This window comes from Vanellus vanellus (assembly GCF_965231255.1).
Source record: "Vanellus vanellus genome assembly, contig: HAP1_SCAFFOLD_308, whole genome shotgun sequence".
In the NCBI taxonomy this organism is placed as follows: domain Eukaryota; kingdom Metazoa; phylum Chordata; class Aves; order Charadriiformes; family Charadriidae; genus Vanellus; species Vanellus vanellus.
The window spans coordinates 113,207-137,035 of NW_028128115.1; the positions used below are offsets into that span (position 1 = coordinate 113,207).

Sequence of the window (23,829 nt, forward strand, 5' to 3'; positions counted from 1 at the left end):
TTTACGGCCCTTTCAGAAGAAGGGGGCTCGTTTTCGGCCTGATCTCACCTGTTCATTGTGCTGTGGGGACTGCAGACAGAGGGGGGGACAGACAAAGAGCACTGGATAGATTTGTTGTGGGTCTGTGCCTTCAGTGTTTTCCTGCAGTATTTCCCTCATCGATCGCTTCTGTTTTTTTCCTGACAGATTCAGACGAAGACCGTGGCCCAGTGTGTGGAATATTACTACACCTGGAAAAAACACGTCAGTTTTGGCGCCACCCGACCAGGACAGACAGCCAAAAGGCTGCAGCGAGGCACGGATGAGGTGGAGGCGGCTGAAGAGAAGGTAAGAGAACTGCCGGGGGTGGGTGCGAGATGCCCCATGGACGCATTGTCTCGGGCTCTGGGAAACGATCCCCTTTGCATTAAACTTGCTTCTGATGATTTTCGGGGATGTTTCATGACGTCCCAGTGCTCCGTCACAGGAACTGCCGGTGATCCGCCTCTGTGTGGGTGTTGCCAAAATGTTCCTTGCCAGGAAGCAGAAATGTGGCTCACAGAAATACATATTATTTAGGGTTTTTTTTTGATGGCAGCCACTGGGTAAGCATGTCACTTCAGTTCTCTGTAATTCTACTGTTCTGCTGAGGACAGTAGAAATAATATGGTTTTTCTTTCACCATCTGTCTTTGCACCCCATCCTCCCCGTCGAATTTCAGCATTGTTTTGGCTGTTTTAGCGTTTGGAGGAGCTCAGCGGGGCAGGCTGGGGCTGATAGAACGTGTTCCACCCAGCACACAAATAAACCCCTCACTGCCTGGGCCGTTTGGGGATGTTTCCAGCCAGTTTTTCGCTTTAGCTGTCCCCCTTGCTGAGGAGCAGGAGAAATGAGCACAAGCTGTCTGGTTTACAGGCTGGTTGCAGCCCAAAGAAGAGGCGCCGGCTTGGGCCCACCAAGAAGCAGAAGAGCAGCGAAAAGACGCCCCGTGGCACAGGCAGTCCCTCCCGCCATCCCGGGGACGCTCCGCGCGGGGTTGGAGGCGCAGGCGATGCAGCTGGGTTTCCCTGCGGGCAGTGTGGAAGGTGAGCTGCTCGCTTTTTCTTCTTGAAACTCACTGCTTTGGGCTCAAACAGATGGAAACTCTCCAAGATGGCTGGGGGGGAGCAGAACTAAGGGCAGCTGGAGGATTCCCCCTGTCCCGCCGCCACCTGCTGCTTTTGTTGGACTTTTAGCTGAAACCGCTGTGTTTTCCTGTGCCTTTGAAGGCCTCACGGTCTCTTCCCTGAGGTGTTGGGGCACCTGTCCCATGCCGCACATGGCCACGTGTTGTCACCACCATTTGTTTAATAGCCGCTTTTCCTCTGCGCCTGTTGGAGCAACGAACCTGTCGGGATTGTTCCTGCTCAGTTCCATCCTCCTCCCGTCTCCCCTGCACTCGGGGCTCCTCCGTCTCCCGCTGACTGCAGCCTCAACGGTTTCTCTCTCTCTCTCTTTGAAGGCCCTTTCCTCCCATTACAGGCTCGGGGCGGTTCATCTCCTTGGGCGAGAATCCCAGTGTTTCTCCTTTGTTTGGCTGAGAAAAAGGTTCCACTGAAGTTCCTTCTTGCGGTTTGCGGCCCGAGGTCTCCTGCGCTGCAGTCGCTCGTGCCAAGCGACATCGCTCGTGCCACGCAGAGCCACTCGAGTTTCAGTCCGACCCGATTTTGATCCATCGTGATGTTAATTCTCCTATTTTAATCCCCAATGATCTGCCGTGTTTAACCACCTAGGTCCCACCCAGCCGGGGGTACCGGCAGAGACTGTATGGCACCACGCAGCAAAACGCACAAGAAACTCACAAAATTAGAAGTAATGAAACGTCGTCTAACGAATTTTTTTTTCTTAGAAAAGGAGTTAAAAATCCCCGTTTGTTTTTTCCCTTCCAGGGTGTTTGGGACAGTCAACGGGAGGAACGCGCATGTGAAATACCATCGCCCACGGGAGGATCAGAAGGCCCTGGAGATGTCTTCAAAGGGCAGCGAAGCTGGCAGAAGCCCAGAGGGTGACCTCCTCCCTTTGGCAACTGGGCAACTGCCGGTTCAGCCCAGCAACCAGGTCCCTTTCCTCCACTAAGAAAACCCCACCCACCATCTCTCGCCATCGGCAGCGCCTGAGCTCTGCGGAGGGTCCACCACCACGAGGTCACCCCCGCTCCAGAAAGACCCAGAAGATAAGAACAGCAGAGAATAAGGTATTGTATTTAATAGTGTTTCCCCCTTAGGTGATAGTGACGTGTAGATTTTCGGTCTTAGTTAGGCATCTTTTAGCTCTTAGTTTTAGGCTTTAGTGTTGTTCTGATAGGAGTAAGGTTTGTTGTTCTTCTGAGAGGAGTAAGTTGTTTTTTTTTTTATGTGTTCTCCTCAATTTATTAAAATGAGCTGTTGAACGTTCAAGTCCTGGGGCTGCTCTTGCTGGGTTTGAGCCAGAAATAATCGAAGCCGTCAAAACCCGTTCTGTGTGCGGTTGGTGGTGCGAAGCAAAGGAGAACCTGGGCCTGCGCCGCACAGTGCTGTTCCCCGGTTGGTTTTCCCACCGGAGAGCGCAGCGGCACTGCCATGACAAAGCCAGCAGCAGGATTGGGGCGGGTGAAGGTGTTGGATGGCCGCGAGGCCTCTCGGTTATTTGCCAGAGTCGGCGTTGGCCTTTCGTGCTGCACTGTAGCGCCCATCGGTGTTTGCACAAATAACGCGGTGTTTGGCAGTGACAATGGCAGTTGGGTTAGTTCAGGGAATGACATCTAAAGAAAGGGGCTGGTCTCCGCCGGCGGTGTACCGGGAGGGTGAAAAGGTTTATTTTTTGTTGCCAGGCCACCCGATTTTCATGGCTTTGTTTCTTTTTTTTTTTTTTTTGGTGTGGCTGAATATTCCCGCCCGGTTGAAGCAAATTTGTATTTTGGTTCTGTTTTGTCTTTAAAGGATTGATCTTCAGGTCTGGGCCATGGTAAACTTCTTTCCCCGAAGCGCCCGCTTTGCAGAGCGGGTACGAACATTCTCCTTTTGTTTCCCATCACTTGTATTTATAAAAAAACTACCCTAGAAGTCAGAAGAGGCATTGGCGTGTTCACACCTCTTCCCTAAGCCTGCTCCTCACTGCCGGTGCTGCCAAAGCGATGCCAAAAAGGCGGGAGCTTGGGAAAAATACCCGGCACTGTATCTAACTGTGGCGTCCAAAACCCCACGGGTCGATTTAAACCTCCGCTGACCCAGGGAAGGGCTCCGCGTGCCAGTTCCTGTTCCAAGTCTTGTTGCTGTTTCACATTGATTCTAAAAAATCAGAATGTGGATGCAAGAACAGAATTTGGACCAGATTCTCCGGCACCAGGACAGTGCACCGATGCTCCAGGGCGCTTTCCCCAGCAGCAAAGGCCTGGTCTGGCAGGAGGGCGGTGGCGGGGATGGCGAGGTACTGCCGGCTCAGCCGCCCCACGGCCGGGAAGCGATGCTCGTTCTTCTTCCACCAGCTGGTGCTGTGCTTGCAGAGGGGCTCCAGGATGTAGTTTTCCAGTTGCTGGTGGATCTCGGGCATGCTCTCCATCGGGTCCTACCCCAGAAGGATGTCGTAGCTACTCTGAGACGGGGCGCTGGCGCATGGGTCCTTGCGAGCAGGCAGCTGGCTGCCGGCATCTGCGCCCGTGGCTTTGGAATCTGAGTTTGGCACCCCAGACTGGGTGGCAGATGGGGACTGGTGGTTGCAAACCCACAACAGCGTGGTTCTCACTGGCTGGTGCAACTCGCTTCTCAGACTGGGGCTGAGAAACTGCATCTCCTTGAAGCGCGGGTCCAAAACAGAGGTGATAACTGCTGGGCTTTCGAGCACTTTCTCGAATGCAGTTCCCTTCAGTTTGGAAGATGGCAGAACACGGAGAATGGCATTACACGCGATCTCCTCCTTGGTGTATTGATTGGACAGGGAATCAGTCAAAAGAGAAAATAAGAAAAATTAATTTGTTTTCTACTTGGATGGCAGAAATCTACGAGAGGCAATAGAAGTCGGATGGTTGAACAAAATCTTGCATGGCTTTGAGTTTGCCCTGAGCTGACAGCTGCAAAGCCTATTGTGAAACCTACTCATTTTTGTGATCGTAGTGATTTTTGTTTGTGTTTTGTTTGGATGTCTTAAGAGTATCGTTATCAAGCAATTATCTCCCCCCCAGCCCCGCCATGCCCACCAGCAGCAACAGGCCGATGGGATCCTCAGCTGTCAGGTGGGGGGCAGCGGCACCAGGGCAGGGAGGGCGATGCCTGGTACCCCCGGGCGGGCCATGCCGACGGTGTGGCTGGAGAATGCTCCATGGCTGCTCACTGCGGCATTTCTCATGGCTGGGGGGAAACACGTTGGGAGCAGGGGGTGGGGGTGAATGGGGGAGGCAAAGCATCTGCAAGGGGCTGTGAGGGCCATGGAAAGGGGAGTGAAGGGCATCTGCAAGGTTGGAGGGGGTAAGGAGGGTGGTAGGTGTCTAAAATAGGGTGCTGGGGGTGTGCAAGGAGGGGGGACAGCAGGCCGCTGAAAGGGGGTGTAAGGCATCAGCAAGGCATCTGCAAGGCAGAGGGGTGGGGGCTCAAAGGGGGAGGCGAGGGGTACCCAAGTTGGGTGCGGGAGGGATGTGAGGAGGGGAGGGAGGCACCTGGGCAATGCCTGTTGGGGGTCTCCCCACCAGACCCCCCCTCCTCCGCATCTCGATGTGACCCCCTGGTGATGCTGTGGCCCTTCAGAGCAGGGGGACAAAGGCCACTGTCCCCACAGAGCCCCATGCCACCCGGTCACCTCAGCTATTGTCCCACCGGGCGCTTGCACGGATGCACCCGGTGTTGGGGTGCAGGCAGGAGGTGGCTGGGTGGTCCCCCCCTCTTTCTGCATCTCCTTGGCCCGGGGGAGGGCCTGTCCGCCCCCCCGCTGCACCCATGGGACCCAGCTGCAGGAGGTGCTCTCGGGGGCAAACGAGAGGTGGGGAATTAATTAATCTGCCCTGAAATTACAGCTCACGGGAAAGACTGAGAGGAATTTGCGTCTCTGCCAGCAAGGGAAGACGGTCACGTCCTGGTGATGCTCAGCTGTGACCTGCGTGTGTGTCCCCCCTCACAGCCCCACTTTGGGGCTCTGGAGATGTGTCCTCTCCCGGGTCCAGTCCCCGTCACAGCCCAAATCCTGGCTCAGGAGCCGGAGGGGTCCCTGCAGGGGATGGTGCTGACCCCCACGATAGCAAAGGAGGGAGCCACAGGACCGGTGGCTTCGTCTGGGTAGGATGGAGATGGAGAGGGGCGAGGAGGGGGGTCTCCTGCTCCACCACTAGAGCAGCTCCCCCAGTTTGGCCCCTCATCCCCTTATAACACTGGGATCAGTGTTATTAATTACACTTTGCGCGAGATTAATTACATCAATCCTCCCTCCTGCTGCTGGTGGCCAGTCCAGCTTGCGAGTGACGGAATGAGGGGGCTGAGATGGGAAGTTTGCGTGCTCGTGCGATGCTTTTGGCCTCCCCTGGCACCGGGAGGACTCAAAGCCGGACCTGAACCTCTGCTTTGTGCTTTTCCTCATCCTCAATTACACCAAAGCTTCCCCAGGGAAAGATTTTTCTTTCTAACTGGAGGAGATGCACTGAGACAGGTAAACTGAGGCAGGACAGTCAAAAGTCCCTCTCTCTCCTGCTGGGACAAAAAAAACCCTGCAGCAAAATAATAATTTGGAGAAGTTTTCTTGAGAGGGAACAACACTCTCTGCTCCGAAACTCAAAAGTGATCTCGCCATCCCCTTTCCCAGCCCAGTTTCGATGATTTGATGTTTTCCAGGCGCCTGGCAGCAGCGGAGAAGGACAAAGAGGGAAGGCGAAGTGTCTGCAAGTGCTGGTACCCATCCTGGGATGGGATAATTTGCTTTCTGGAGGCATCTCTCCATCCTGCTCCATCCCATCCCAAGCCCACGCGTCCACAGATCCCATAGACTTATTAAATCCTTAAATCCTCCAGCAATTTCCTCAATGAAATAACCTTTCTGGGTCCATTTGGGTGTCTTAATCGGGAAAAAGAGGGTTTTGAGTGGCACCGTTTCCTTCGGTGGCATCTCTGTGCGAGGTTTGCCGCGATTTCTGCTGCAACAACTGGGGAAGGGCGATGGGATTCTCGGAGTGTCTTGCCACGGACCCACTTGGCTTCTTTCTCCTGTATTTGCGCCTGAAGCTTTAATACTAAATAATAAAAAAGCAGCAGAGATCTGAGCTTGGATCCCGATGGGATTTTAACGGATTAGCCCTCGGTGTCACCCTCCTTCGCTGTGTTATTTTACATCCCATGTCACCTTTCAGGGCGAGCCGGGGCCGTTAACCTTTGTGCTGAGCAGCGCCGGGGAGAGAGTTCATGACAGCAAATGAATCTGTAGGCTGGAAATGAGGGATTAGCTCCGCTTGGAACATAAAGTAGGGCTGGAGATAGCTGGCGGAAGCGAGGAGAGTAAAACATGGGGCTTCTCTGGCCATTTCCGTACGGCGTAGGACTTGGTCTGGCTAACGAGGGTTTATGGAAGCAGCGAAGGGACGGAGGCTGTGCCGAAGGGAGACCTCCCTGAAACACCCTGATTTGATGCAGGAAATGTTGATGAAAATCAGGGCTGCCCCATAACGGGCATTTCCCCAATGGTTTGTGCCTCACGTGGTCTTTTGGCAGTTTGGGCTTTCAAATACACCCAAACACTGTGTAACACCTTTTGCCCTGCCGAGATGCAGCGTTTCCACCCCTTTTCTCTATTCTGGATAGTTTTTCCTCAAAACAGAGCAGGTTTCTCCCCATCCGCTAAGTTTTCCAAGCGGGATCAGTATTGGGGTGTATGGCTTTAAATAACTGCCGGGGTCACCCTGAACATTCCGATCCCAGCAACGGTCGCTGTTTATGTGCTGGAGATGGTGCAGACTGGGAGTCACTGGTCTGCAGTCGGAGGGTTTGGTCCTCTGATTGATCTGGAGGCTCAGTTATCCCCCAAAACCGGTGACCGACTTGAGGATGAAGCAGGAGGAGGGTCCCAAAATGACACTTCTGGAAGAGTTACAGGTGGGAGGGCTGTGCCGAGGGGCTGCGCATCCCCCCAAAAGGGGGGGAGACTTCCCAAAATCCCACTGGCATGTCGCCAGAGCAGGGAAGGATGCGGGGGGACGATGCTTTGTGCCCTGCCGGGGGCAGGTTTAGCATCGTGGGTGGGAGCACGGAGCCAAAATGGTTTCTGAGAGAGAAGCAGACTTTCCCCATGTTGCTCGGGGGGGATTTGGGGAGCTGTGATGCCCAAATCGCTCCCTTTATTCCCACTCTGACACCCCTGTAACACACTCAAGCTCGCTATTGTATTTAAATTGCGATTTTATTTCAATTGTGATTGTATCTAAGTTGCGATTTAATTTAAACAGTGATTTAATTCAAATTGGGGTTTTATTTCGGTGGCGATTTTACTTAAATTGTGATTTAATTCAAATTGGTGTTTTACTTAAGTAATGATTTTACTAAAATTGCCATTTAAAGCGATTTGATTAAGCCCCTTTTGTCCCGTGCCTTTTCTGAGGATGGGGTTTGGGTTTTTGAGGTTTTTTTCCGGTAAATCTGGAGGGGAGTAGACGCATTGCTAAGAAGGGACGGAGGGTGGTGGAGATCGGCGTGGGAGAGAGGACGGGAAAGCCACAGGCGTGTCATAATCCGGCTGCCGGGTGACGCGGGCGAGTGCCGGGAGGTGGCGGGGAGGTCACAGCAAGTCGGCTTTGAAATTAGTACTCGGGGGCCAGAAAAAGCTCATTCCCAGATGGGAACGTTTGTTCCTTTTGCTCATTAAATTAACTGGTGAGCGGGAGGTGTGAGCTTCCCGAGCGTTGCTGCTGCGCAGCGGCAGGTGATGCCATTCAGTCGAAGCAGGGATTTGGGGGATAAAAAGCAGATTTCTGGTGTTTTGCTCTTCTCTAAAGAGAAGGGTTTCCTGGAGGCCCTTTCAAAGTTGCAGTTGCGACTCGAGTGTGAGACGTGGTTGGGTTTTTATTTCTTTGAGCGTGGTGATCCCGGTGATGCCCTTCCCCAGCCCAGGGGCAAGGGGAGAAGAGAACGCCTGTAATTCTCCTTTGGCTTTTAAGGCACAGATGCTCTTCGTGCAGCACTGGCAGTGGTATTTCAGCCAAGGAGGGCATTAGCTGTTAGCCTTTGGCTTTTCTTTTGAGGAGAAAAACGCAGTTTTGTGTGGAAAGCAGGCTTGCAGCAAGAGAAGCCCGAGCCTGGTTGGGCTGAAGTCGAAGCTTCACCCTTGCAGGTTCTTGAGGGCCTTTGGAGGTTGATGGTGGCCATGTCCTGTGGCCAAGTGCCATCTAGTGAGTCCTGCAGGTATCACTTTTGGAGAATGAAACTGGCTGTGCTCAAAAGTGTGGAGTTGGGTTCCCCCACCCCACTCCACCCCAGTTTGGAAATCCCTTTTTCAATTTTAATTTTTCGAAAGGAACCACAAGAACGAAGCAGGAGGTTTGGTTTTGGTTTGAAACACTCAACTCTCTCCCCTTTTAGTAAAGCCTTCCAGACTCACGGTATATACAATACAGGTGACATTACAGGTGGTTTTATTTGGGTATGGGAATAAAAACCTCCAAGTCCGTGTTTTTAGGGCTGTGCCTGGAGGAGGAGACACACAGAGGTGTGATGCTCTTGGGCTCGCGTGGCCGCAGGGATGGGTGATGACTGGGAGGACGTAAGGGAGCTCTCCTCACCCGGCCCCAACTTGTACCTTCTTCTCCTCACTAAACAGAGACACGACGAGGAGGCGGTGATTGACCAGGGAAGAACGAGCACCGCTGTCACTATTCACTATGAGAAGGAGGAGCTGGAAGGTGAGTCGTGAGAGGTGCCACCAGCCCCATGCGTTTTCCTGTCGCGCAAAGTCCCTGCCGCGTCCTGTGCTCAGCGTATGCATCACCTGCAAATAAACAAGCACAGTTATTTTCACATTGTTTTAATATTATGGCTTTTAGACAGAGGGGAAAAAGCCCCCATGGCATCTGCGGTGTGAGCGTTGGCCACAGAGCTGGGTAGTTCCCAGCTTGTTTTCTCAGAGGCTGCTCTTGGCTTGGAGAGGTCAGGAGAATAAGTTGATGGCTGCAGACACAGGGCTGTGATTTTCTTTTTTTTTTGTTCCAGACTTCATTATCACAGGACTGATTGGATCTCCTCTTGTTGCCTTGTGCCATACAAAGATTTTAAAAATAATTACCTTCTGTGGCTGCTTAATGAGCAGGTCTGAGTGTTGTCCAGCCAAAGCTGGAATTTTAGACAAGGGTTGATATTTTCAGGGCACTTTTAGGTGACCCGGAGCCATCGCTTGTTGTTGCTCTATTGTTGCAAAGTTAAACAGGCTTGGAAAAAAGGATGTCTCTGACATTCAGGGATGCAGTGAAACTAAAATGAAGAGAAGTTGGTGTTTCCTCCTGGGATGGATGCGCTGGTTTAATCGTGGCAGCGGTGTCAACCGTCTCCACAATATCGAGAGTGATGCGAACACTGCTTTTTTCGCAGGCCACCGCACCCTGTCCGTGGGCGTGCGGATGCCGCTGGTGAGGCAAAGCCACCGGTGCCACCGGCACCACCGACCCCACCGCCAGAAGCATCGGAAGAAGGAACGGGAGAAGGACTGTGCCCCGATGGAGCAGGGCTACCACTGTAAGTCCCGCCGCAGCGTTCACGAGCCTTCTCGGGGCTGTGTGGGTGCCGGGATCCTCTGCAAGCAGGTCTGTGTGGCTGATTTGTGTGGTTTGCTGTTCTTCTGAGGGAAAGTGGCATTATTTGGGAGGCAGTTGAAGGCATAATGGATTGAGGCTGGTCTTCCTTAGAGGGATCCTGCCATTAAAAATGGAAACGTGGGGAAGGAAAGTGGCCCGTCCTTATGCAGACGTGCAATAGATGCTTCTCCTTCTCCGTGGCTCTGTGCAAGCCCGGCCAGACCCGGGGGAGAGGGGCCAGCCCAATATTTAGGGCTGAACTGGTGCCGATCGATGGCCACTTTGCGTATGAGCGTGACGGGTCGAATGCAGGTGTGGTAACGGGATTTATCTTCTGCCCCCAGACACCCCATCCCAGCGGGTGCAGTTCATCCTCAGCACCGAGGAGGACGAGCAGCATGTTCCCCACCACTTGTTCACTGAGCTGGATGAGATCTTCCTGAAGGCGGGTGAAGATGCCGAGTGGAAGGAAACGGCAAGGTAAATCCCTGCCGCCGGCTGCGGTGGCAGCCGTGGGCTCTGCCTTCCGCTCTCTGGGACATGAAGCTTTGCAGCTGCAGGTGCCAATGCGCGGAGCCTTCTCCTCTTGCCGCCCCGTAGCTGCACCAAAGAGGTTGCAGAGCTGAGGCTGTTTTCTTGCAACGGGGCTGATCGTGCCCAATGTCCGCAGGTGGCTGAAGTTTGAGGAGGACGTGGAAGATGGTGGCGAGCGCTGGAGCAAGCCCTACGTGGCCACGCTGTCCTTGCACAGCCTCTTCGAGCTGCGGAGCTGCATCAGCAACGGGATGGTGCTGCTGGATGTTTGTGCCAACAGCATTGAAGAGATCGCAGGTACTGAGCGCACTGCGACCCGCTGGGAACGGCCGAGCTCAATTTGCCGTGGTGCCCTTCACTCCCGTATCAAGCCCTGCCCCAATGGCACGTCCTTTTCCAGAACCTCCACTGTGTTTTTAAATCGTGGGTTGCTTTTTGGATGTAGACTGGGTGTACAACAGTCACATCAGCTTTTTCTCCCAGTATGGGAGCCTTTTGAAAGCAATTTGTGGGGTCAGAGAGGCGATTAGAGAATATTCTCCGGCCAGAAAGGAGTGTCAGGGCTTGGCAGGCTGCTCTCAGGAACACGGAGTCTGCGTAAGAGCTGAACCTCCTTAAATAAGCTACTTACTACAAGCTGTTTCTTCCTGTTCTTGTTTTTTTTTTTTTCCTATTGCCTTAACATCCAGGATTTAAGAGCTTTAAAGGCAGAGTTTATCTGGCAGGTGACCAAGCAGCATATTTCTGTGGGGAAGATAATTGAAGTTAATTGAAAAAGCGGCTTTGGAGAAATTATCTTTGACTGGCAGGTCTCCATTCAGCCCTTGCAAGAGCTGGAGAAGTCGGAGCCGTTCTTAGCACGTTTCTCCCTGGGCTTGGCAAATTGCAGTCGATGGGCAAAGGAAACTCTGGGAAAGTCTGTGCTAGAGATTGCTTATAATTTGTTGAAATGTGTCGAGTCTAGAGAGTCTGTCTAGAAACGCCAGATCGGGCAAAAAAATCACATTATCTAGGATGGGGAATAATTATCTGAGCGGAGTGATGAATAAGCACTTTGATGATGGCTTTTAGCAAAAGAGAATTCTTCCTTTGGCTGCAAAGGCTGAACTGCATTAAAACGTCTTGCTAAGCAAGGCTGAGCCCGCGTTAGGGTATCCTGCATGTCGCAGCCTTCGCCGGGGGCTTGAGGGGTCGGGGCTTGGGGACTTTCTGCTCTGACGGCTTCGTTTCCCGTTGCCATCTCCAGATATGATCCTGGGCCAGCAAGAGCAGTCCACGGAGTTTGATGAGCGCACGCGGGCGAAAGTTCGAGAAGTGCTTTTGAAGAAGCATCACCATCAGAACGAGAAGAAAAGAAACAACCTTCTCCCCATCGTCTGCTCATTTGCTGACATGAGCAAGAAGCAGTTAGACGTGCATCCCCTTGACAAGCCAGGTGAGGGTTCCTGCAGGGTTTGGTACCCAGTGAGGGTTTCTGCCAGGCTTTGGCACCAGGTGAAGGTTTCTGCAGGGCTTTGGCCCCATTAGACTTCTCCCGGCAAAGGAGAAGTGTCCCGATTGCTCCTTGCCTGTCTTTCTCAGTGTCTTTCTTTCTCCTCCCAACCCAAACACTCACTCCTCATCCATCTCCCACCACTGCAGAAGCTAAAAATGGGGTGAACCATGACAGCCATCCGATGGATCTAAGCAAGGTGAGACACTCGTAGCTTTCTTACGCTTTTAGGCCAGATTTGCTCTTGCAAACTTGGCTGCAGAGTGTTCTGCAGAGTGCTGTGGGCTTTGCTTTTGGGGTAATGGCTGAAAATCCCTTGTCGTGCCCAGGCGGAGCTGCGCTTCATGAAGAAAATTCCCACCGGGGCTGAAGCGTGCAGCGTGCTCGTAGGAGAGCTGGATTTCCTTCGCCAGCCCATCGTGGCATTTGTCCGCCTGAGCCCAGCTGTCCTCCTCTCGGGCATGATGGAAGTTCCCATCCCAACGAGGTCTGAATGAGAAGCGCAAAGTTTTTATTTAAAAAAAAAACACCACAACAAAACACCAAATTCATGCATCAGTTGGGCGTCCCAGGGGAACACAGCCAGTGGGAGCAAGCACGTTTCTCCCACCCACATCTCCCTGCTTTCATTCCTCCCTTCCCTGCTGGAGCTTTTAAACCCATTGGCCAATTTTAATGAAAGTTGGTCCAAACCTCAAATTTGTGTTTGGTTTTGATGCGTTTCAAATTCATCACCGGAGTCGGTGAGCCTACACGTCCCCCCTGGAGCCACGCTCTGGGCTGGGAGCTCCCAGGGATTTCCTTGGGCGCCCTTTGAGTGAGGCCATGTTCTTCTCTCTCATTTTGGTTTTCTTGCCTAGGTTCCTGTTTGTTTTGCTTGGACCAGGAGGAAAAGCCCATCAGTACCATGAGATCGGCAGGTCCATGGCTACTATCATGACGGATGAGGTGTGACGAGATAAGAGATATCTCTGGGTCATTTTTTTGGGGCTTCACCTCTCCCTGTCTCTGTAGTAGTGAGGAAGAGGGTTTGTTGTCCCTCTTAGCTGCCTGCAGGAGGCTAAAATCCCACCTGGGCTGCAGCCCGCGCCTCATCCTTCTCCCCAGGGTCCCCAGCATGCTGTCCCCAGTGGTGGCATTGCCAGGGCCAGTGAAACTTCTCCTCTTGAAGCAGAAGGCTGTGGTGTGCCATGGGGGACGGGAGCCTGGTGGAGATGGTTACAAATACTGTGATGCACAGATTTTTGCTTTGGGGGGAATATTTCCTGCCACTTCCAACAGGCGATTTGGGGGAAATGACCTTGCATTTAGCCAAGAGCTTATTGCACTGGTTAGGACATCCGAGATGGGTCATGCTCTCACCAGGTTGTCTCCTACGGCAGGTTTTCCACGACGTTGCCTATAAAGCCAAGAACCGGGCTGACCTGGTGGCTGGCATCGATGAGTTTCTGGATCAGGTCATGGTTTTGCCGCCAGGAGAGTGGGATCCCTCCATCCGAATTGAGCCCCCGAAAAACGTCCCTTCGCAGGTGGGTGCTGCGGCAGAAGGAGGCACGAGGAGGACAGGCAGGAGGGCAGCACAGCTGGGGGTGCTGCTCAGGGGCCCAAATTCACAGGTCACGTACCCAGCCCAAAAAGCAAAACAAGCCAGTGGCTGCAAAGACATATCTTTATCTTATTTGCATTTTAACAGGAAAAAAGGAAGTTGCCAGAAGCTCTCGATGACAGCGCTTCTCACAGCAAGCTGGAGAAACACAGCGGTCCTGAACTGGAGCGGACAGGAAGGTGTGAACTGAAATAGTTTGGTGGGGTGTTTTTCTGTTTGCCCCTAAAATCTGAGTGTGCACCTCCCTTCTAGCAGAGTTTTGGGGTTAACTGGGTCAGTGAAGGGGCTCCAGGTTCCCAGCTTGGTCCCCTGGGCTGGGTGGGTGGGACATTTGGGCAGCTGGGCTGAGCCGCAGCATGGTTGCACACAGGTTTTCTTGCTTTGGGGTGGAAGCAGATGTGTAAGTACCTCCAGGTAGAGCTCTGCTGCTTCTCAAAGTGAGGGACTGTTGCAATAAGAGGGGACGGGCTCTCAGGTTTGGTCTCCTTTTCTTTTTGTTGGAGGGGTTTTTTGTATGCCTCAGTTTCTACTGGGGCTAAAATGGGAGAAGGAGACTTCTTTTTAGCAACGGAAGTTACTCTGTGCTTGTGATTGTCCTTCCTCAGCCAAGAAAACTCAATGCTGTCTTCCACGAAAATGTTGTTTTGTTTTTTTTTCCTTCCTCCAGGCTCTTTGGAGGTTTGATCCGGGATGTGAAGCGAAAAGCCCCCTGGTTCTGGAGTGACTTTCGGGATGGTCTGAGCCTGCAGTGTCTGGCGTCCTTCCTGTTCCTCTACTGTGCCTGCATGTCCCCCATCATCACCTTCGGGGGACTGCTGGGGGAGGCGACCAACGGCCACATAGTGAGCACCTCTCTCTGTTGGGTGGCACGGGGGAGGACAACACTCATGCAAAAGTCCTTGCTGCAGTGAATTTGCACTTGTTTTTTTCCCCCTAATGATTTAATTACTCGCTGCTGCCTCTCTTCCCCGGACAGAGTGCCATGGAGTCGCTGCTGGGCGCATCCATGACCGGCGTGGTGTATTCCCTCTTTGCTGGCCAACCTCTCACCATCCTCGGCAGCACCGGCCCCGTCCTCGTGTTCGAGAAGATCCTCTACAAATTCTGCAAGTAAGGCTGGCTTCTGCGGCCAGGTGCTGCGAGCGCCTTTGGAAGAAGGCAGGGATGGAGAAAGGATGTTTTTCTTAGTGGTAGTTGGTAGATTTAAGTTGTCTTCTGTGTCACAGACATCACGCGCTGCTGCTTTAGTATGTGACGGTGCAGGAGCCCTCGGTCTCTGAAGGATGGATGGGTGGTTCGGGTTTTTTAGGGTTAAAGTGAAAGAGCAGGAGGAGGAGAAACCACAAGGATGTGGATGCCCGAGATGGGCTGCACAGGGAAGATGAGACAAATGACTCTGGTTTGGGAATGAGGGAAGATTTGCTTTCCTCTCAGTACAAACTCGGGCACTTTTTTGTATGATTTTTGCTGGAAGTGGAAATATATTTTACCCACATATCCAAAGAGTTTTCTGGTCAAATGTTTTGATGATTTTTGAGAAAGCAGGAGCTTTTCACGCGAAATGGATATTTTCCATGACAGTCTTTTTGTTGTGGCAACTGTGATGGGAGATTAACCCCCTTATTGCAATTAAATTTATTATGAAGCCCCAACTTGCTGGCAGCAGGTAACTGGGTGCAAACCCAGCCGGTTTCGCTGTTAGGGCATCGGGGTGATGTGGGAGAACACCACCTTCCACAACAGGGACCTGACCTCAATTAGCCTCCGAGGCATTAACACAAGGTCATTGTTAAATAAGGATTAATTAGCCTCTCCTCCTGCGGGCCCACACCCTGTGCCGCAGTCCCAAGGCTGTCTGTCGTAGGACCGGAAACTGCATTTACCATCCGCAGCCTTGACACGCTCCTGAATTGCTGCCCACTTTCCCCGAAGGAAGGCAACGCTCGGAGTCTCTTGCTGCCCTCTCCACCCTGCGTTTTCTTTTACTTTCCCAGGGACTACGCGCTCTCTTATCTCTCTCTCCGGGCATGCATCGGGCTGTGGACCGCCTTCTTCTGCATAGTGCTGGTGGCCACTGATGCTAGCTCTTTGGTGTGCTACATCACCCGCTTCACCGAAGAAGCCTTCGCCTCCCTCATCTGCATCATCTTCATCTATGAGGCTCTGGAGAAGCTGAGTCACCTGCGAGAGACCTACCCTGTGCACACGCACAGCAAGCTGGACTTCCTCACCATCTCCTAGTGGGTTTCTTCCTTCTAAAGTGCCGCTGCCCCTTGGCAGGAGCTCAGGGCTGCACCTCCATCGCCTTCCCCTCACCCCTGTCTTGGCTTCTCTCCTCCCAGCTGTAAGTGTGAGGCACCGACCCATCCCAGCAACGAAACCCTGCAGTTCTGGGAGAGCAACAAGATCAATGTGTCTGGCATCACCTGGGAGAACCTCACGGTGACTGTAAGTGCCCCGAGTCACTGCTTCCTCGTGCCGCGGCCGCAGGGTCCAGGGGCACTGGCCTGGTGCAAAGCTCAGAGCCCTTCAGGTGATGGTGGGCTTCAACTTGTGCCAGTGCTGCTCTGAAAAGTCATTACTTCAGTGTGTTTAACCTCCTTGGGCCTGGGAAGGAGAGTTCACCTCATCCCTGACATGGTGGGCAATAACTGTTATCCTCAGGACAGCGGTTCTGTCTGGGAGCAAGGTTCAGTGGGTGCTTTGGTTATTGGAGAAGTTGGAGGACTTAAGTTCATGCTTGAAGGCTGTAATTAGCTTCCTTCATTGGTTCCTAGTAACTCCAGGCCTTGCTTTCTTACTCAGCGCTGTCTGAAGGTACGTGCATAAACTTGCATGTCTGAGCAGCCCCTTGGGCTGTTGTTGCTGGAAGCAGAGCTCAGGCACAGGGTGGGACGCTCTTATGGACATCTTCACCCCCCTTGGCCGTGTCCTGTGAGCCCGACCCTGGGAAGGGACAATTTGTCTCTTCTCCTTTCCTGTCACTGTTGTCTTAGCCCTCCTTCCCCGTTCCCTCTTTCACTCTCCCCAAGAGTTCCCAGTGTTTCCTTCCCCTCTGGTGTCTTCTTCAGCCACGGTTACCTGCTGTTCAAGCAGAGGATGTGCCATAGGTCTGTGGTACAGTGTCCCATCACATCTCCTCTCTCCGCTGTCTGTGTAGTTCCATGTGTCACTTATTCAGCTGCTGTTGATCGTTAAATATAAATCTCCGCTAGCTGCAGCAGTCCCGAGGTCACAGATCTTGGAGCAAGATCCTCCAAACCCCCTAGTTATCCGAGGTTTCCTTGACGCATGTGCACTACCTTTGTGTCCTGATGCTCTGTTTCCCCAGGAATGTCGGTATTTGCATGGAGAGTTTCGTGGACCTGCCTGTGGACACGATGGCCCCTACACGCCCGATGTCCTCTTCTGGTGCTGCATCCTCTTCTTCTCCACCTTTGTCCTGTCGGGCTTATTGAGGAAGTTTAAAACCAGCCGCTACTTCCCGACCAGAGTAGGTAGAAGACGGTGGCCAGCAGCAGTCTCCACACTCATTTCCCAAAATGGCTTTCCCGGAGCACTAAGCAGTGTTTGCTACCGCTTGGTCAAACTGGGAAATATTGGACCTTGAAGGCCAAACTTGGATGTCTCTCACTCATTTCCAGGAGTGCAAAACGATCGTAGCGTTTCCCACCTGCCTCGTGACCTGCCCCGGAGTGTTTTTTTCCCCAGGCAGTGGGAAATCGGTCTTCCAAAGTTGGTTGTTTGTTGTATTTTCATTTGTGGTTTTTTTCACCTTGTGTGCCCAAGGGGAAAGTTGATTCAAATGAGGAACTGCCATAGAAAAAGACACAAAAGACACTGTTTCTTCCTTTTGAGGAGCAAATGATGCCTCAGTGCCTTATTCCCATTGTAGCTGTGAGTGCAGCTGTAGTGGCAGACGTCTGTTTCATTATTTTTTAATATTTATTGGCTTTTTTTTTAAGTTTGAATTTAAACCACCCTTTTCCACCTAATTAAACTTTTTTTATTGCCTGACACCAGATCTTGCAGGTACAAACACAGCAACACTATCCAAACGAGGGATTTGGCTGCATCTTCTCAGAGTGGTGGGAATTTGTTAACCAGCCTTAATGCTGTTGATGTCTTTAACTTTTCCATCTCACGGTATGGCCCCGTTTGTGCTGTCCCTTTCAGCTCTGCTTTCTTGCCCCAGGTACGGTCCACAGTCAGTGACTTTGGTGTCTTCCTCACCATCGTCATCATGGTCCTCATTGACTTCCTGGTTGGGATCCCATCGCCGAAGCTCCACGTCCCCCACATGTTCAAGGTAATGGGGTGTTTTGGTGTGGAGCCGCTTTTGGCCCTTGGGGATGCCACAGGGTGATGCTGGGACAGGACAGGGCTGAGTCTGGGGATGCTGGTGGTGTTACCATCTCCTCTTCCACCTCCGAGTGCATCGTTTCCTTCTGGAAAGAGGAAGCCAGCCCCAAAACTTGATACCTACAGAAGTATCTATAGGTGCTTGCGACGAGGACGCTGGCACTGCTGAACCCCGTAGGAGAGGGTGACACGAAGGCAGGGCCAGGAGATGAGGCGGCACAGCGATGGAGAGGAAAATCAAAGCCAGTGAAGTGGCTGGGCTGGGAGTTGATCCTGATGTGTGTTTTGGCTTTGTTGCAGCCTACCAGAGACGACCGCGGGTGGTTGGTCAACCCCATAGGGCCCAACCCTTGGTGGACGGTGTTGGCCGCGCCCATCCCAGCTCTGCTCTGCACCATCTTGATATTCATGGACCAGCAGATCACGTCTGTCATTGTCAACAGGAAGGAGCACAAGCTGAAGGTAAGGGGCTGCAAGAGCTGACCCCATCCCCACCCCACTCTGGGCTGCAGGTGTGGGGAGAAGCTCCTATGCCAAGTGCTTTGTGAAGGCGTTGGTTTGGGACAAGGTCAGGCTGTGTGGCAGGATGCTCTGCTGGATTAGTGATGTCACAGGGAGCAAACGAGGGCAGTTCAGATGAGCAATCTTTTGGAGGAGCAAATTAATTTTCGAGCACTATAGAAGCGTGTTTTTGTTTCAGAATGCCAGCAGGAGCTGGGGGAACGAACTGTTTTGACGCACTGCCAGGGATAACTCAGGGTCACATCTTGCTTACAAGCAGTAGAAATTTCTTTATGAATGAAAATAGTCTGTTTGTTTGTGTGTTTGTTTGAGAAGTAGCTATTGCACAAACCTCCCAAATCCACTTGGTCTGAACTCCTGCCAGATTTTCATGCAAGGTGCTTGCGCAAAGACCGGATCCATCCTTATTTTTGCCAATTCTTCTCTTAAATTTTCAAGAGGGTGACTTGCGCCCAAGTAGGGTTTGAGTCTGAGTCGCGACGTTGTCCTCGCTCTTGTGCTGTGGGATGCTCTGTTCCTTGTTTTGCTGCCCACAGAAAGGATGCGGGTACCACCTGGACCTTTTCATGGTGGCCGTGATGCTCGGGGTGTGCTCCGTGATGGGGCTGCCCTGGTTTGTGGCTGCGACTGTCCTGTCCATCACCCACGTCAATAGCCTCAAAGTGGAGTCTGGCTGCTCAGCTCCAGGAGAACAACCCAAGTTTCTGGGGATACGAGAGCAGAGAGTCACCGGCTTGATGATCTTTGTGCTCATGGGCTGCTCTGTCTTCTTCACTTCGGTGTTAAAGGTAAGAGGAAAATGCAAAACGCCCAACAAGCATGAGCTTTTTGGAGGTTTGACAAAAACCATCCCCTCCCTCCAGGCCTGAGTAGGTGTGGAGCAGAGGAGGAGGCGATCCCAAACCTTGAGGCTTGGCCCACGGTGGGAACCAGCCTCAGTTACCCTTTCCACCAGTTTGGTGTCCTCGAGGCAAGCGAGCAGGACAACTGCTTTCATTCCCAGGTGTCTCTCAGGCCCACCTGTGTTTATGGGTTACGACAAAGCGGATTCAGACCAGTACACTGCTCTCTTTCAAGCAGGCAGCACCTTATGGGATGCAATTGGCTCCCCCAAATGCCTCCCAACAGCCGTTCCCAGTAGCTAAACACACCAAAATCATCCCCGTGGGCTTCCTTGTGTGCTCCTCCCACAAAGTCACCTCAGCTCTAGGCTAAAAGGAGGCACTTTGCTTTTGCGTGTTGCCACAAAAATGTGTAGAAATGTTCTTCTGCCGTCACAGAACGTGGCGTACAGTTTCATGGGTGAAATGACCTATTTTCCTCCAACCTTTCAGGAAAACAGGAGTATTCTAATGAAACGTAACTAAAAATTTATTAGATTATTCTAATGAAACGTAACTAAATGCTCTGCCTAAAGCAGAGCATACACTCACTCACTCGCACGCACAAAACCTCTACGGGTTGAGAGCTGAAACATCTCTAACCCTGTGGAAACTGGAAAGCTTTAGGCAATTTTAGGCAGTGCCTCTAGAAGAGAGCAGTAATACTGAAAAACCAATTAAAAAAATAAATTATTGCATTTTTTTTTTTTTTAATTTCCCAGTTTATACCCATGCCTGTGCTTTATGGTGTCTTTCTCTACATGGGTGTGTCGTCGCTCAGAGGGATTCAGGTACGGACTCTTACAGCGTGCAGCTCCCTGCTATGTCATCTCCAGAGAAGCAGGAAAAAAGCAGTGGTGTGGGAGAAAACCTCCCCAAAAGCAGGCAGTGAAAGTATTTTGTATAAGGAAAAGATTGGTGGGGGCACAGGAGGTACGTAGGGCGGGAGGACCAGGCAAGTTCAGCGCGCTCTGCGTCACGGTTTGGGACAGGGCAGTGTTTGGTGTGGTGAAAATGGGGGAATTCAGTGCAAAGCGAAGGCGATTTCTACTGCCGGTGGGAATCCTCACTGGGGGGTTGAGTGGGCTGAGAAATGCCAAATAACAAACAGAAGAATAGAATATATTAAACATATATTTTTATAGAAGAACAGGGAGGGGGAGGGGGAGATGGTATGAGGAGAAGGACCTGGGGGTACGGACTGATGAGAAGCTCACCGTGAGCCGGCAATGCGCGATCGCAGCCCAGAAGGCCGACCGCATCCTGGGCTGCATCAGCAGTGTGGCCGGCAGGGCGAGGGGGGGATTGTGCCCTCTGCTGTGCTCTGCTCTGTGGAGACCCCCTGCAGTGCTGCCTCCAACTCTGGGACCACAGCACAGGAGAGCCATGGACCTGGTGGAGCGGGGCCAGAGGAGGCCCTGGAGCTGCTGGGAGGGCTGGAGCCTCTCTGCTGGGAGGACAGGCTGGGAGAGGTGGGGGTGTTCAGCCCGGAGAAGAGAAGGCTCCGGGGAGCCCTCAGAGCCCCTTCCAGTGCCTAAAGGGGCTCCAGGAGAGTTGGGGAGGGACTCTGGATGAGGGAGGGGAGCAATGGGACGAGGGGGGATGGTTTGACACTGACAGAGGGCAGATTGAGATGAGATATCAGGGAGAAATTTTTCCCTGTGAGGGTGGTGAGGCACCAGCGCAGGTTGCCCTGAGAATCTGTGGCTGCCCCATCCCTGGAGGTGTTCAAGGCCAGGTTGGACAGGGCTTGGAGCAACCTGGGCTGGTGGGAGGTGTCCCTGCCCAGGGCAGGGGGTGGGACTGGATGATCTTCGAGGTCCCTTCCAACCGAAACCCTTCTGTGATTCTATAATAGAAGGACGTGGAATAATTGCAATTTGGTGGGCAGCTCTCATGGGCACACTGGTTTATAGATGGAGCAAAGGGAAAACGGGTGCTGCTCCTGGGAGGAACAAAATGGGATCCAGGATTTCTCACTGCACGCGAGATCCTGAAAACTCATTCCACGTGCCAACAGGGCCGGAAACTTTCCGCAGCCCCAAGGGGTAACTTTTCCGCTTTTATTTTGCAGTTCTTCGACCGCTTGAAGCTCTTTTGGATGCCGGCAAAACACCAGCCGGATTTCATCTACCTGCGGCACGTTCCCTTGCGGAAAGTGCATTTCTTCACCATGATCCAGCTCATCTGCCTCGTCCTGCTCTGGGCCATCAAGGTGTCCCGTGCTGCCATCATCTTTCCCATGATGGTAAGAGCCGGTGCCGCTCAGCAGTGGGACATTTGCAGCGTCGGAGTGAGATGTAACATCATCTCAGACCTCACCCCCTCTTCCTTCTTATTTTGTGAAGGTTTTGGCTCTCGTGTTTGTCCGGAAAGTGATGGACTTCTGCTTCTCAAAGCGGGAGCTCAGCTTTTTGGATGACCTTATGCCAGAAAGCAGGAAGAAGTTGGCCGATGCCAAAAATGAAGCCAAAGAAGAAGAGGTGATGCTTGCTGGGTGCTCGGGGGTGGGTGTCTCCCTCAGGCTCTGAGATTGCCTCTTTCTGTCACAGCTTCTCTTGAAATGTTGGGGGAAGATCCGAACTCAATAGAAATAGATCCTGACAGCCTGGATCCCGCATCATAACTTTTTAAATTAGCAGTGAGCTTAACACTTGAATAGCGGTACAATTTTTAAAGGTGCCATTTATAATAAACATTATAATTATGATGGAAAGATTTGCTCATAAGGGTGGTTTTAACCCCCTCCCAAAATGTTTGGAGTGAAAGGTCCTTCCCCGGCTGCGCTAACAGAAGGTCAGAAGGAGAGGGCAGCATGTGGGTTTTGCTGGGTGTTCAGTTTATCTCCACTTCGATCATAGACAGAGAACTTTGATTTGTCCCTTTTTATGTCAGGAGTCCCAGGAGATGATGGAAGCTGCTGCTGCAAACTCCGTTTGGCTGCAGCTGGGCAAGACCAGCAGCGCGGATATCCCAAAGCCAAGCAGCGACAGGTAAAGCCCCACCAAGCAGCAGGACCCCCGGCATGATTAGCCTGAAGGGGGTTGGCAGAATTTTCTCCACGTTTATCTTTGCTGAGCATCCCAGCGCCATGCACTCAGCTTGGCGGGAAGAGCAAATTTATGGGCAGGGCGGGCGGCAGAGCGCTGGCACAGGCTGCGCAGAGAGGTGGGGGAGTCTCCCACTTGGGAGCCATTCCAAACCCGCCTGGAGGTGTCCTGTGCCACTGCTGTAGGTGCCCCTGCTCTGGCGGGGGTGGGACTGGGTGAGCTCCAGAGGGCCCTTCCAGCCCTGACCAGTCTGGGATTCTGTGCAGAGCCTTTGCACAGAGCTGTGGCTCTGCGGCTCTCCGGCTCGCCTTCCAAACCTCCTCATCCCGCCCAACCCGCTGTGCTTATGCGCAGCTTTGGTTCTCCTCCCCCCCCGTTCCTCTTGCTGGTGCTGATGCGCTGGGTGGCATCAGTTCCCGCAGTCACGGATTGCTGTCTCAAATATTTATTGCAGGACTGATCCTTCGGAGATTAATATCTCGGAAGAGATATCAAAAACACCCGTGTGGAAGGCTCTCACTATGAGCATGGAAACAGTCTGAATCTGGGGAGAAAAGAGGTAAAGGATCGCGTGGGAACGTGGCCGTGCTCCTTTGCAAGCTGTGGCACATGCCTACGGCTTTTCTTTTTTTGCCGGCAATGTCGAGCAAGCGGCGAGGGCTGCGGCACACGAACCAGCTCCTCTCTGCCGGCACGGTCCCACGAGTGGGGCAGCAGCCCCACTGATGACGCTCTCCCTCCTTTTCTCTCTCCTCCATCCCCCCAACTCCAGTTTTCATGTGTAGGAATCTTGACTTTGAAGGAGAGGCGTGAGAACGTGACTCGGGGATGTGCCCATGCAGACATGGGCAGAAACCGCTTTTATTTTGTTTTCCAGTTGGCGGATTCCCCTTTAAGCCACGGCGATGGTTTCAGCTGTCCTTGGTGTGCTTCAGGCATTCCCTCTCTCCAGAGCAGCAAACTGAGGTGCACATGACAGTCAGTGGGAGTTCGGTGGTGTTCCGCCTCCGTGTGTTCGTGTGTGGGTTGTTGCCATTTTGTAGCAGTAGAGGGACTGCTGCCGCTTCATCGTTCGGTGCTATTTTTTTAATATCTCACTCCTTTTCTATTTATCTTTCTTTTGTTCCCCAAAAATAAACTCTGAATGTTTCTGTTGTATGTGACGCTTTCTCCACTTTCTTCTTCATCGCGACCAGGTTCTCGGGTCTGGTTTGGGGTCCTGCCTTCAGTTCGCCCTTCTGTCTCTCCCTGGCAGGAGAGGGATGCCCTCCGTGGCGGGGCAGCGCGGAGCGCCTGAGCGGTTGGGCCGAGGCGAAGGAAAAGCATTTGCTCCCTGCGCTCCAGTTTTACACTGGAGTGTTTTTGGAATTTTTGTTTGTTGGTTTGTTTGTTTGTTTTTATGATAATTATTTTTCTTGTTTCGGCTCTGCCGTCAGCCTGGAAGCTGCAAAAGGCAGAAATGGCGCCTTCTCCTCCCCCGGCTGTTAAATTAATATAAGGCAGCGCTTCAGATCAAACCCCTCCAATCCGCCGGGTGGTGGCGGGAGCGGCCAGGCGAGACCTGGGGCTCTGTGTCCCCGGGCTGCCCCTCCGCTGTCCCTCCGCTTTCCTTCCTTTTCCCTCCCTGGCTCTCTCGCTGT

The 23,829-nt window shown here is 52.6% G+C and overlaps 1 protein-coding gene across 1 annotated transcript; it reads left to right on the forward strand.

Annotated features, from left to right (window-relative positions):
* Window positions 1–8,775: 8,775 nt before the first annotated feature.
* On the forward strand, window positions 8,776–22,731 carry LOC309684710 (electroneutral sodium bicarbonate exchanger 1-like; the record flags this gene model as incomplete). Its single annotated transcript, XM_082500578.1, has 23 exons — window positions 8,776–8,857; window positions 9,540–9,683; window positions 10,087–10,222; window positions 10,413–10,573; window positions 11,523–11,711; window positions 11,858–11,967; window positions 12,098–12,255; window positions 12,629–12,716; window positions 13,151–13,297; window positions 13,462–13,553; window positions 14,042–14,216; window positions 14,351–14,484; window positions 15,369–15,614; window positions 15,717–15,822; window positions 16,706–16,867; window positions 17,570–17,683; window positions 18,037–18,198; window positions 18,795–19,046; window positions 19,862–19,930; window positions 21,214–21,387; window positions 21,488–21,622; window positions 22,035–22,132; window positions 22,644–22,731. Coding segments are annotated over 23 exons (3,222 nt in total), but the record flags the coding sequence as incomplete, so codon positions are not given.
* Between the last annotated feature and the right edge of the window lie 1,098 nt (window positions 22,732–23,829).